We start from the raw sequence: 14559 nt of genomic DNA, 5'->3' as shown, positions 1-14559 counted from the left end.
CCTGACGGTCTTTGCCCTCATCGCCCTGAGTGGCGTGGTCGTGGTGCTGTGCACGCGGTAAGTGCCACGGTCAGTGCTCCGTTGACGATGAGGGCGCGCATGCCAGAGGATGATGATGGAGAGGGATAATGGGAACATTCTAGGCGGCAGCGCACTGATAAGACTCGCGCCACACGGCAAGAAGGGGACTGGGTACGCGTGTGCGTGTGTGTGTACGTATGTACGGTAGGGGGCACAGGTGGTGCATCAGCCAGTCGTCTCGGTCATCTCAGTCAGTCGACCCGTGGCACCTGCTGGGTCTGCCCCGTGACCTCCTGCCAGCGAGCGTTCGACACTTCATGTGGCTTCAAGGTGCACATGGCCTGGCACAAGCGTCGTCGTGATGACGTCACCGCCACTTAGTGGCGAATGACGGTTGTTGTATGTACAGCATGTTGAACTTTTTTCACAGCGTAAGTAGCCAACCTCGCTAATCGGAGGTTTCTGTGTGATTAGTCTATGGGTCTCTGTGCGATGAGTCAATGCGTCTCTGTGCGATGAGTCAATGAGTCTCTGTACGGTGAGTCTATGTATGTATGTAGAATTTCTTTCGCACCGTACGTAGCCGAACGTGTTAGTTGTAGGAGCATGGGGAAGGACAACACACTAAACGCATGAAGCAGTTATTAAAAAAATACTTTTAAATCTAGTTTTTAATCTCCGTGAGTCTGCGCATCTCTGTGTGAGTCGATGGGTCTCTGTGTGAGTCTGTGGGTCTCTGTGTGTGAGTCTGTGGGTCTCTATGTGAGTCTGTGGGTCTCTGTGTGAGTCTGTGGGTCTCTGTGTGAGTCTGTAGGTCTCTGTGTGAGTCTGTGGGTCTCTATGTGAGTCTATGGGTCTCTGTGTGAGTCTGTGGCTCTCTATGATTCTGTGGGTCTCTGTGTGAGTCTGTGGATTTCTGTGTGAGTCTGTGGGTCTCTATGAGTCTGTGGGTGCGTGTGTGAGTCTGTGGGTCTCTGTGTGAGTCTGTGGGTCTCTATGTGAGTCTATGGGTCTCTGTGTGAGTCTGTGGGTCTCTATGAGTCTGTGGGTGCGTGTGTGAGTCTGTGGGTCTCTGTGTGAGTCTCTGGGTCTCTATGTGAGTCTGTGGGTCTTTGTGTGAATATGTGGGTCTCTGTGTGAGTCTATGGGTCTTTGTGTGAGTCTGTGGGTCTCTATGTGAGTCTATGGGTCTCTGTGTGAGTCTGTGGGTCTCTATGAGTCTGTGGGTGCGTGTGTGAGTATGTGGGTCTCTGTGTGAGTCTGTGGGTCTCTATGTGAGTCTGTGGGTCTTTGTGTGAATATGCGGGTCTCTGTGTGAGTCTATGGGTCTCTGTGTGAGTCTGTGGGTCTCTATGTGAGTCTATGGGTCTCTGTGTGAGTCTGTGGGTATCTATGAGTCTATGGGTGCCTGTGTGAGTCTATAAGGGTAAGGACGACAAACTAAACGTTAAAGCAGTTCTAAATAAATGATTTCAGATCATTCAAAACTGTATAGCTCCAGTGGCTTCCCAATATCGGAAGGAAGAGCATTCCAGACTGCCGTAACAGCAGCGCATCTGAAAGCGTCACGTGACGATGTGGAGGCCACCGTCTTTGTTCGACGGCCAGCAGCCAGAAGCTGCTGCTGCTGCTACGAGGATGACCGGAGTTCGCGTGACGATGGTTTATGTTGACACCCTGATGAAGAACATCATTTGATGGTCGGATTTTAAGTCTGCGATGGCGGTACGTCCGTCGATTCCTGAACGGCGTCCCATTCAGATTCCCTGATGTGGTTGTTGTTGTTGTTGTTTGACTTGCATCCCACTGGGATATTTGCACAGTGTTGGTGTACGGTGATTTTTTTCTGCAATATTTTGCTGTCTTTTCTTGGATTTTCTGTTTGCACATAGTCACTTTAAGATGTTTTCTTGTTCATGTTTTTGTTTTTTGTTTGTTGCGGTTGCACCCGATTCAAGAGCCGAATGGCTGACAGGGCTATACCTAATAAATTAACTTGAACTTTATCCCCCCCCCCGTTCTGCATGGGCTTCCTCCAGCTTCTACTCCAGACAAAGATCCCCCATGTAGCCTTAGCAGACAGTTGGGGCAAGTGCTGTTAGCGAGTAGCACCTCTGAAGGTGCTACTCGCTAACAGCACCTCTGAAGGTGCTACTCGCTAACAGCAACACCACAACCGGCTGTCTTTGTCTCCCTAGTGGCGATGTTTACACAGCACACCAGGTACACATTTGAGGCTGAGTCGAACTCGGGGAGGCCCAGGACCGGTTCAGATAATCGTCACTGGTGTTGGCCGTGAGCGCGAATCGAACTCGGGTCTCCAGGTTTGTAGTGCAGTGCGCTAACTGCTACACTACCGCTCCCCATAAAAAAACGAACACACACGCAATGTAAACTGGTATAGGCCAAATCAGCATTCCAATGCTGAAAAATGACACTGGCAAATGGCTCAAGTGGATTGGCACACAACGGCACCATGAATAATAATTTTGCTAATTTCGCACGTGACGTGGCTTGTTTTTCTTCTTTCCGCCAGCGCAAGATATGAAGGACCAAGAATTACCGTAAGAGCGGCCGAAAGGAAATGACAGAAAAGAGGGTACCTCAACGGAGGGCTCACGGAGATGGGCTTCTTGCTGCTGCTTGCTGCTGCTGTTCAGCGTTCCCTCGTTATTCGCGATGAAGGATACGTTCCGAGAGATGCCCTTGAATAGCACTTTTCTCGGATAATGATATTGGCTGTACGAAAACATTAAACAAAATAAATTACCTCCAATAAATACGTAAATAGTGAATCGCATCGCTTTATCTCTCGTCGCTTTCTCTCATCACTTTCTCTCTCATCGCTTTTCTCTTTCCGTCTCTCTCTCTCTCGATCCAGTAGTCGTGTAGAGTTCCAGCGATTCGTGGATGGCCAAAGTCGTTGACAGCCAAGTTCGTGAATAACGAGGGATTACCACATTTCATTCTGAATGCACGCACCCGCGCCCGGCCGATGTCTCTCAAACATCGCCGTGTCGATTCTAACTTCACGTAGATGGAATAGAAAACGCACTGGTTGAGCTCTTCGTTGACGAGCGTTCGAGATCCCCGGTACTTCTAAAGAGTGGCACCGTGTAATGTCATGGGGGGGGGGGGGGGGGGGAGGAGCGGTGGGGGGAAGAGTGGACAGTGGATTATTACGGAGGAGTGGGGATTTGTCGGGCACGGCTCGGCTCAGGTCTGTCGCCGACCTCATGTGAGCCGGCTCAGAGCCACGTGATCTTAACTCGAGCAGGCCCCGAGGGCAGCAGTGCCAGTGACGACACTCGTGCTCCTCACAAAGAGCAGCACCTCGGTTAGATTCGTCGCCCGGGCGGACGCTTCGGTCCGATCGCATCAGAGCCCTGGACACTAAAGGCAAAGATCCCCCGTGCAGCCTTCACAGACTGTTGGAGCAAGTGCTGTTAGCGAGCACCCACGAGGGGGTGGGTGGCCAGCACCACGCACGCCCGGGAGCCCTCGTCTCCCGAGTGGCGATGTTAACACACCGTACCAGGTACTCGTTTGAGGCTGAGTCGACCTAGGGGACGGCCCAGGACCGGTTAAAATAATCGTCACCGGCGTTGGCCGTAAGCGGGAATTCAACTCGGGTCCCCGGGTTCGTAGCGCAGCGTGGCGCCAACCGCTACACCGACCGCTCCCCACCACCACCACCGTCATCATCGATGGTGGCGGTGGTGGCGGCGCCATCGATGGTGATGGCCACTGTGGAGGCCAACGTCGTCGTCGTCGTCACAAACGTCACAGAGGCCTCGTGGCCTGCGCTCAGGGCGGTGGGGGTCACCTGGTCACCTGACAGTAGGTCTTCGTACGGCAGCGAGAAGATCTCGGCTCAACGTTGGGTCGGCGAGTTTCCACCTCTCAGGGCTCGCGGTCGCACGACGGGAACGAGCGACGCTTCGCGACGACGGACAGCACTCCAGATGGGTTTATTGTGTTCAAGTATATATATATAGTCATATTGGCTGTAACGGTTACACGTGCGCACTCGTGTCGATCTGCGGGTAAACCAACCATCAGCTCCTGTCAAAGCACATTAAGTGCTCAAGAGTTGTATCGCTGAGCCGAAGGTTATTGGATTCGGAATGTTTATTTAGGCTGCAGGAGGAATCCGATGAGCCATGAAGCTCTTTTTCACAGATGCCCAGTATGGGCAGGTCGGAAGGTTACGACAGAAAGAGTTCGTGGGTTCGATATCGACCCTGACACCTGCAGCATATTTGGAGTTTGCATGTTCTCTCTCTCCGTGGTCGCGTGGGTGTTTTTCTCTCCGGTCTCTCCCTCCACATTTATAATCAAACACCACGCGTTTACAGTATTTGGCCTCTACAAATTTCCACGTGATCAGCCACTTCGTTGAGCTATCGCTTGTGGCCAGGTCGCTTCTAGAAACAATAAGCGAATTTTTTTTTCGATTTAAAGCTTTCGTGACTGCAGGGATTCATCTTCTTGGTTCTTTTGGTAAAGTCACGTAGAAGGGAAATAATAAAATAATAAAAAATAAAACTTAATAAAATACAATTCTCACGACGTTTCGGCCACAACGCAAGCAGCCGTCCTCAGGTGAAGAACGAGTTCATTCAGACGCTGTTTGTTCATTCAGACGCTGTCTTTCCGACAGACCTGTTCTTCACCTGAGGACGGCTGCTTGAGTTGTGGCCGAAACGTCGTGAGAATTGTATTTTATTACGTTTCATTTGTATTATTTTATTATTTCCCTTCTACGTGACTTTACCGAAAGAACCAAGAAGAATAAGCTAATTGCTCAGCGGATTTTACCTGGTAGGATAAAAATAGTTTAGTTGTATTTGTATATTTTTTCATAGGGGATTTGTTTACCTTCCCTATACGTTGCACTCTTATCCTATTGTGTTGTTGTTATAACGTTCTGACCCCGTGCCCTATTACTGGACATCTGTGAAATAAGAGCTTCATAGCTGATCGGATTCCTCCAGTAATAAGTCAATATTCTGATTGATTCGCAAGGCAGTCAGTGCATACAGGCTCCATGACCCACATCCTCAAATGTTACCGTGCAGCAGGTTTCTGCAGGCAGTATGATGGCTCGCAAATCTTGGGGGGGGGTGGGTTTGTTGGGGTTTAGCCCACGTAATTATCCGGCCAAATATTGTGTCGTGAGCCCCTCCGCCACCCGCGAGACTCGGCGAGGCTTCGCTGGGTAAACGAGAGCGATTGTTCGGAACAACATTGCGATTGTGCTACAGGGTTTATGGGGTGAGTGACGCGATAGGCGTGAAGTGGGAGGGATAGGGTTGGGAGTCGGAATATGGCTATCGTTAGGGATGGGGTTTGCGATGGTTAGATGTGGGGGTAAGGTTAGGCACGGGGTTTATGAAAAGGATAGGGTTAAATATGGGAATGTGTAACGTAAGGGGGTTAGGATAGGGCTAGTTGTATGGGTAGGAATAATATTAGGTGTAGGGATAGTGTTTGGGGTAGGGATAGTGTTTAATGTAGGGATATGGTTAATGTTATGGTTATGGGTTGGTATAGCATTAGGGGTTGTGATAGGGTTAGTGATGGGGCTCGGAATATGGTCATTGTTATGAATAGAGTTTTAGGCGATGCATAGAGATGGTCGCAGTTGAGCCGGAAGAGAGTTGCGTCACTCATCTCAACCAGGTGGCCATCGTTCCCTGGTGATGATGGTGGTGGTGATAATGATAATGATGGTGGTGGTAAAAGTGTGAAAATGACAGTGGTGGTGGTGGTGGCGGTGGTTATGATGACGATAATTCTGAGGTTGTGATAATGACAATGATGATGATGGTGGTGATGATGATAATGATAGTGGTGGTAAAAATGTGAAAATGACGGTGGTGGTGGTGATGATGAAGATGATGGTGGTGGCGGTGGTGGCGGTGGTTATGATGACGATAATTCTGAGGTTGTGATAATGACAATGATGAAGATTATGGTGGTGATTCCGGGCTTCATTCCTCTTCGCCAGACGACAATATAATTTTCCGGAGCTCAGCCCCGGACAGTTCCAGCACCACAGCCTCCACACGGCAGCGCTTAACCTCTCCCACCGTGGCCACCAGGGTCATTGCCGTCCTTCGTCGGGGCGGCCTCCTCCGCGGGCCTGTGCACCACCGGCCTCGACGTGGAATTATCCGACCACTCCGACAGCTCCTCGTCCTCCTCCTCCTCCACAGAACGGCCGGCTCGCGGGGGCTCGCGGGGGCTCGCGTCAGGAGGCGGGGAGTCCGGGGGTGAGGGGGCCCGGGACGGGGCAGGAGACGCGACCGGGGTTGGGAGCAGGGACGGCGGGAGGGTGGGGGCCTGTGGGGGGGGGGGGTGAAATGACAAGAGGGAGAGAAAAAACCATGAACGTGCACGCACCGTGCGGTTTTGTCCGTGCGGGTGTTCGATGACCACGGGGGATCAGCAAAGCGACGTTGACGCGCCTCGCGGCGCCGTCGCGAGCGAGCGGCGAGCGTAACCTCAAGACATCGAGCTTGCAAACTCATTTCTTGAGAGCTGCCTTTCGTGTTCAGTTGGCTGCTCCTTCCCCCGCACCTCCGACTAGCAGGGTGGGATATGTACGGAGCAAAAGAAGTTCAACGTATCCACCCACCCACACACCCAGACAAGAAAGCCGCTGGAGCTATGCACTTTTAAATCTCCGCTGAAAACTCATTTCTTTCAAACCGCTTTTTGTGTTTCGTTGTCCTTCCACCACAGTTGGCTAACGCACGGTGCGAAAAAAGTTCAACATGCGCACAAACCCACCCACCCATGCACTCACTCACCCACCCATGCACTCACCCACCCACACACCCATGCACTCACCCACCCACCCACGCACTCACTCACTCACCCACACACCCATGCACTCACTCACCCACCCACCCATGCACTCACTCACCCACCCACCCACCCATGCACTCACTCACCCACCCACCCACCCACTCTCCGCTCACCTATTCACCTTCCCCGCGCGGGTTACCTGCGTGCTGGGCTTGTTCACGTGGCTACGCAGCCTTTCAAAGGTGCCCCTGAGGCCGGACTTCCTCGCGGCCAACAGGATGGTGCGGATGATCTTGGGCGTCTCCTGCTTGGCCTGCAGAATGGGCCTCGTGTGCGGCTTCCTCGGAGGCGGCGCCTTCTTCTCCTTGTTGCTCGACATCAGCTTCCTGCGAGCGGAGGAGAGACGCGCGTGGGGGGGGGGGGGCGCGGTCGCGAATTTTCCGACGCCTCTTTTCTTCCCACCGGCGGAAAACCGAGCCCGGCGCCGGGGGCCGCTAGCGGGAGGCGCTGTTTGTTCCACTGCGGAAGCCGAGCCGTGCCAGTGAGTGGGCGAGCAGAGGCGCGCGTGGGCGACGCGGCGTCCTCACAGCACGCCGACCGACGGTTGTGCGTGGCGAACGAGCGGAGATGAGGCTATATGGGTGGGGATCTCTGTCTTTGTGTTCCAGGGTGTGGGGAAGGGCGGTGGGAGGGATGGCGGCACTCACTTGGCCTTCTTGCGGAGGAGGCGCTGCGACTCGGGGTAGTGCACCAGGATCTCGTTGAGGTCCGCCTTGTTGAGGATGAAGAGGTTGGCAAAGCCGTGCGCTACCACGTTGGCGGTGCGACGGTTGCCGCCGCCCACCGACAGCAGGCTGCGGGGAGGGGGGTGCCAGTGGGGGGGTGGGGGGTGGTTGGGGTGGGGGGGTGCGGACCGACGGTTAACCCTCGCTCGCTCGAACCGGCTGCGCGCCCGACGGATCGGTCGTGCAGCGTGCCGACTCGTTCATGGACTGATCCACCAACTCGCGTGCTCATTCACTAGGCTGCTAATTCGCTCGCCCGATCAATCGCTCGCCCGATCAATCACTCACTCTCGCACACGCAAAACACTTCGCGTTCGATCGACGGTAGTCGTCATCCAAAACAAAAAACGAGTTTTATTTCACCAGGTGTGTGTTGCTCTTTTTTCAGAAGCGACCTGGCCATCACAAACGACAGCTCAACGAAGTTGCTTATCGTCATCATCATCGTCATCATCACCACGTGGGAATTTAGAGCAGCCGAATACTCTAAACGCACGTGGAGGGAAAAACCGGAGGACCCGGAGAAAAATCCGCGTGACCACGGAGAGAGAGAGGCACGCAAACTTCAAATATACAACAGCAGGCATCGTCAGGGTCGGGATCGAACCCACGGCCTCCTGCATACCGGGCGAGGTAATTAACATCTCCTAGTCACTGTGAAGATGATGATGATGAGAGAGACACGCAAACTCCAAATATACAGCAGGCGTCAGGGCCGGGATTGAACCCGTGCCCTGCTGCATACCAGGCGAGGTAGTTAACATCACCTAGCCACCGTGGCGACCCAAATTGAGTAATTTTCAGTGTACAATATCGGCATTTGGATGGGGCTTTTTGCGGCCAATACCAATTACATTGGATGGGGGTTTTTGTTGTTGTTTTTATCTATGGGAGGACAAAATCGCAGAAGCCGAAGGAAACCCACGCAGAACAGGGGGACACAGACAGAGAGGCGTTTGATTGACGGGAGTCGTTGGTGGTGAGCGGCACCGCGTTGCGATCAACGCTCACCTGATCTCCCCGAAGACAGCGCCGGCTTTCAGCGTCACGAACACTGTCATGCCGTTCGGACCGCCCAACACCTGCACCTCTCCGGACTTGATGATGTACATCTCCTTCCCGATCTCTCCCTTTGCAATAAAAATAATAATGCAAACATGAAGGTCAAGCCCCGTGTAGGTGGCCCACGTGTCAACTCGCACGGCTTGCCCCGTGTTCTTGTGCAGGGAAATTGAGTTTTCAGTTCCATACGGCGTACAGCCGTTTCAATACGGGCAATAAAAAATAAATTGTCTATTTGTTTGTGTTTCTCCTTTGTGATGGGACTTTGTAGGATGAACGTTGAGATTTATAAGGGGTGACCAATAAGGTCTTAAATTGGTCTGTAATAAGGAAGGGCACTGATAAGGGGTTGACAGGGATGTATCTATCTCTACTCTTAGGTTGTTTCGGTAAAGTCACGTAGGCAAAAATAAGTAAATGAATATAATTAATTAATAATAAAATTATAGAAATAATCATAGAAATAAAATGATAAATCACGACGTTTCGGAGCCAACACAAGTCTCCGTCATCAGGTGGGACCGTCACAGCTAGATTTACTGTATCAAGTGATACAGTAAATACAGTAAATCTAGCTGTGACGGTCCCACCTGACGACGGAGACTTGTGTTGCCTCCGAAACGTCGTGATTTATTATTTTATTTCTATGATTATTTCTATTATTTTTATTATAATTTTTCAATATTTATTAATTTTTAACCCACGTGACTTTACCGAAAAAACCTAAGAGTATGAATCCTTGCAGTCACGAAAGCTTCAAATCTAGAATGTCTCTATCTCTATAGAAATCTCTCTCTCCCTCTGTCTCTCTATCTCTCTCTCCATACCTGCCAACCCATACGGTTTACCCAGTATGGGTCTCTATGTGAATCTAAGCATTTCCATGCGCATCCATCGGCCTCTATCTGAGATCTATGGGTCTCTATGCGTGCCTACGGATACCTGGACGAGTCTATGGATCTCTCTGAATACATGGGTCTCGATGCGCATCTATGGGTCCTCCATGTGAATACGGCAGGCGCGTTTCAGCCGACGTCTGCGCCCTCACCTTCTTGCAGACGTAATCCCCGGGCAGGTAGACCACAGACCTGAGCCGCACCAGCATGTCCTGTAGCAGCTGCTTGTCACAACCCTGCAGGGTGCATAAAGGCAAAGATCCCCTCGGTGTGTAGCACCAACAGACCGTCGGGGCAAGTGCCGTTTAGCGAGCGGCACTCTGTGAAAGTCGGCACGGCACACGAGGGGGATGCGGTGTCCAGCGCCACGCCCGGCCGCCTTTGTCTCCCCAGTGGCGATGTTTACACACCGCGCCGGGTACTCATTTGAGGCCGAGTCGGCCTAGGGGAGGCCCAGGTAATCGTCGCCGGTGTCGGCCGTGAGCGGGAATCGAACCCGACCGCTACACTGCCGCTCTCCACTCCACGCGCCCCCCCCCCCGCCCCCCCCCGCCCCCCCCCCGCCCCCCCCCCCCCCAACTGTGTCATGAGCCACGCGTCACCTTGAAGAGCTGCACGTTGGTGATGATTTGGTAGTTGACGTCCACGGCGATGTCGAGCCTCATTTTCGCCGGCATCTGATCGAGCAGCTCCGACTCGTCTGCGGAGGCACACGTGCCACGAGTCGCCTTAAACAGCCCTTGCTTAGGGGCACGTGCCGTCAACGAGCGCGGCGTCGAACCTCATTCGCGCCCCACGTAGCCAACCGTGCGAGCCGGAGCGTGCGGGGTGAACGACACCAAAACTTAGACACAGACAGAAGCTCTGATGAAATGTGTTTGTCAGCAGTGGACGTGGCTATGTGGGTGGGTGGCGGTGCGTACTCACCCAGCATGCCGAGGGCTTGCCACGTGTACTGGTACCAGGTGCGCACGCGGTTCTGCACGTACTTGGGGATGCGGTTGGCGTTCATGTACGCCACCGTGCTGTCCACGCAGTCGCGGTACCGCGTCTTCGACGCCGTGGCCGCTCCGATCACGTCGCGCATCTGTGCCGGACGGACGACGCCGACAAACCGGCTTCAGCCCCTGAAGCACGCACCCCTCGCCCCGACCTCGCAGAGGGGCGTAAACCCATCGCGCGGTGCTCTCAGACGCACTTTTGCGGCAGTCTGGAACGCTCTTGCTTACGATATTAGGAAGCCAGTGGAGTTGTGCACTTCTAAATCATCATCTACTTTGGACGAACTCATTCATTTCGAACTGCTTTTGGCGTGTAGTTCGTCATCTTTGCCGTCGCTACCACCGATTAGCGTGGTTGGCTACGTACGGTGCGAAAGAAGTTCAGCATGCATGCACGGCGAAGTATGGTCAAACAACCCACACGCCTAGACGTACATACATGTGCTCTCTAGCACAGAGAGACTTCGATTACATTTTTTTGTCTCATGTGTTCATGCTTGTCAGATGCGCTTCTGCGGCCGTCTGGAACGCTCTTCCTTCCAATATTAAAAAGCGACTGGGAGCTATGGCACTTTGTGAAATCACCATCTAGATCGACGAAACTCATTCCTTTCGAACCGCTTTTCGCGTTGGGTTTGTCGTCCTTCCCACCGCCACCTCCGATTAGCCGCCAAAGTCCAACGTGCGGTGGTGCCGAATAAGTCCAACGTACGTACACCGTCACAGGGCGAGCGAGCGGGCGAGCGGGAGAACGGGCCGCCGGGCGGGAGACCGAGGGTCGCCTGCCACGCGGCTCGTCGACATCTCGCCACGGCCCGATCGACCGAGCACAATTTGCGATGGCAACAGGCGATGGCTTACCTGGCCGATGAGCACGGAGAAGGCGAACACGCCCGTGAAATAGTTGCACCCCTGGAAGGCGATTTCGAAGAGGTTCTCTGGGTCGGGCAGACCGCCGATCGTGATCAGCGTCTTGATGGCCCAGAAGTAACAGCGGATGTAACTGCAGGGGGGGGGGGACGATACGAGCCCGCCGGAGAGGTGGGTGTTCAAGGGGGAGCGCGAGAGAGAACGAGAGAGCGATTGCAAGCGAGCGAGCGGGTGGGCGAGGGGCTTGGGGCTTGCCCCGGCCGCACAACCGCGGCGGGAATAGGGGACGCCGTGCCCCGATGTTGCCCGCTTGGGGAGGCGTTTAACCGGCGATCGTCGCCGAATGTGGGCGACGTCGGAGGAGAATCGACTCGTCTCCTCTGCGTGCCTCTGGGCGTCTCCGCGAGTCTCTGGAGTGTCTCCGCGTCTCTCTGTGGGTTCACTGCACGGTCCACGGTTTGGGTTGCGTGCCCACAGTCGCACTACCGTGGCTTGTCGTTAGTGTATCTCTCTGTATGTGTGTCTCTATCTTTGTATGTGTGTCTCTATGTATGTGTGTCTCTCTGTATGTGTGTCACGGCCCACCAACACCAGTGACGATTTATCTGAACTGGTCCTGGGCCTCCCCTAGGTCGACTCAGCCTCAAACGAGTACCTGATTGAAAACGAATTTCTGACCAGGTTGAAAACCCATTTCTTTAGAGCTGCCTTTTGTGTTTCGAGTGCTGCCCGTGCTGGCACCTCCGATCAGCACGGCTTGGCGACCGTGCTGAAGCGAAAGAGGGGTCAACGTGCGCACAGAAATGGTGCGGTGTGTAAATCGTCGCACAACCGGGAAGAGCCCAAAGACGGCCGGGGGCGCGGTGCAGGCCCCCTCCAACCCCTCGCGCGTCTTCATAGGTGCCGCTTTGCGAGCAGCAAAGTGTGGGGAGGCTACACGGGGGGTTGGGGGGGGGCTTTGTCTCTGTGGTGGAGGGCTCACTGGTTGCCGAGGCCGTTGTAGACCCACTTGGTGGAGCCGATCCCCTCGTAGTCGGAGGCCCAGTAGTAGAGACACGCGTTGAGGTGGAGGCTGTAGAGCAGGTAGCCGGTGGTGCGGATCACGCTGTGAAGGGCAAGGCAGCAGCAATAGCAGCCAAAGCAGCAACAACAACAACAGCAACAACAGCAGCAACAGAAGATGCACCAATAGCAGCAGCAGTAGCAACAACAGCAATAGCAGCAACAGCAGCAGCAGCAACAGCAGCAACAACAGCAGCAGCAACAACAACAACAGCAATAGCAGTCAAAGCAGCAGCAACAACAACAACAGCAGCAGCAGCAACAGCAACAGCAGCAACAGAAGACGCACCAGTAGCAGCAGCAGTAGTAACAACAACAATAGCAGCAACAACAACAACAGCAGCAGCAACAGCAATAACAAGAGCAACAACAGCAATAACAACAGCAGCAGCAACAGCAATAACAGCAGCAGCAATAGCAACAGCAATAACAACAGCAGCAACAACAGCAACAGTAGCAGCAACAGCAATAACAACAGCAGCAACAATAGCAGCACCAGTAGCAACAACAACAGCAACAGCAGCCACAGCAACAGCAACATCAGCAGCAACAGCAGCAACAACAACAGCAGCAACAACAGCAATAGCAGTCACAGCAGCAGCAACAGCAGCAACAACAGCAGCGACAGCAGCAGCAACAACAGCAATAGCAGTCACAGCAGCAGCAACGGCAGCAACAACAGCAGCAACAGCAACAACAGCGACAGAAGCAACAGAGGAAGCAATCCTCTCTGTCATCTGCACGCCAAGTGGGACACTGCGGTTCCAGACCAACCTGCACCACGTCCCAGCGAGGGGTTCCCGGTTCTAATCCGGCGGGCTGCCCTGGATAATGCCGCATTGCGTGTGTGCGCGTTAGCCGTCAGCCTCTCAGTGGACGTTAAAGAAGAAGCGCATGGGGATCATTCGAAATGTGGGTGCCGTCGTCACGAGCACTGTAGCCAGTAATCGGAGATTCCGAGTGAAAAGGAACGCTCCCGATTTAGCCGGGGCGGCGGTGGCTTCGCTGCTGCACGTGACTGCCTGCGATCCAGCAACTGTGGAGGCATCACCCACACGGATGTTGCAGCAAATGTGGACTCCACCTGTGCCACCTGCACGGGGGAATAGAGTGTTTCCCCCTCGCACGTACGCGTGGGTTCCACCCTATGGGCACTTCGGTTTCCACCCCGCACGCGTCAAAACTCGTGGATCGGCTGAAAGCATCTGGATATACGGAGGACCGCAGAGCTTGGCCAATCGTCGGTAGCGCCGGCTCCTCGCCACCGCGTGGCTGCTGCTGCTGCTGCTGCTCGTGGCAGAGGGGCGTTACGAGTTGATTTCAACTTCGAATTATAAATCCGAAAGGGGCTCGTGCCTCACCGGTAGATGAACGCTTTCGTGAGGATGGCTTCCAGTCTGTCGTTGAACTCAAAAAACGTCTTGTACTGCAACCAAACAAAGACAAAGATCCCCCGTAAAGCCTGAACAGACTATTAGGGCAAGTGCTGTCAGCCAGTAGCACCTATGATGGCCGGCACGGCACACGAGGGGGTGGGTGGCCTAAATCACGCCCGGCCGCCTTTGTCTCCCCAGTGGCGATGTTTACACACCGCACCAGGAAATTATTTGAGGCTGAGTCGACCTAGGGGAGGCCCATGACCGGTTTAGATGATAGTCACCGGTATTGGCCGTGAGTGGGAATCGAATTCAGGTCGCTGCCGGGTTCGTAGTGCAGTGTAGCTGACCGCTACACTACCACTCTCCCCCCCCCACACACAGACACACACACACACAGACACTCACACAGACAAAGATAAAGATTCCCCGTATAGCCTTAACAGACTGTAGTGGCAAGTGCTGTAAGCGAGCACCTATGAAAGACGGAACGGCACACAAGGGGGTGGGTGGCCAGCACCACGCCCGACCGCCTTTGTCTCCCTATTGGCAATGTTTACACACCGCACCAGGTACTCATTTGAGGCTGAGTCGACCTAGGGGAGGCCCGGGACCGGTTCAGATAATCGTCACTGGTGTTGGCTGTGAGCGGGAATCGAACTCGTGTCGC

At 53.9% G+C, this 14559-nt stretch overlaps 1 protein-coding gene across 1 annotated transcript in view; it reads right to left on the bottom strand.

Annotated features, from left to right (window-relative positions):
• Window positions 1–5880: 5880 nt before the first annotated feature.
• LOC144951704 (cyclic nucleotide-gated channel beta-3-like) overlaps window positions 5881–14559 on the bottom strand; it is a 32104-nt gene continuing 23425 nt past the window's right edge. The window contains exons 11-20 of the mRNA XM_078882013.1: window positions 13875–13939; window positions 12434–12556; window positions 11443–11584; window positions 10508–10667; window positions 10183–10280; window positions 9733–9816; window positions 8634–8752; window positions 7545–7691; window positions 7037–7223; window positions 5881–6369 (exon numbers count right to left, since the gene is read on the bottom strand). Coding sequence (XP_078738139.1) covers window positions 6103–6369; window positions 7037–7223; window positions 7545–7691; window positions 8634–8752; window positions 9733–9816; window positions 10183–10280; window positions 10508–10667; window positions 11443–11584; window positions 12434–12556; window positions 13875–13939 — 1392 coding nt within the window. The 3' untranslated portion in view covers window positions 5881–6102. The remainder of the gene's footprint in view (window positions 6370–7036; window positions 7224–7544; window positions 7692–8633; window positions 8753–9732; window positions 9817–10182; window positions 10281–10507; window positions 10668–11442; window positions 11585–12433; window positions 12557–13874; window positions 13940–14559) is intronic.

The sequence above is a fragment of the Lampetra fluviatilis genome, chromosome 63 (assembly GCF_964198595.1).
Source record: "Lampetra fluviatilis chromosome 63, kcLamFluv1.1, whole genome shotgun sequence".
NCBI classification, from domain to species: domain Eukaryota; kingdom Metazoa; phylum Chordata; class Hyperoartia; order Petromyzontiformes; family Petromyzontidae; genus Lampetra; species Lampetra fluviatilis.
This window is presented reverse-complemented; position numbering and strand designations above follow the sequence as displayed.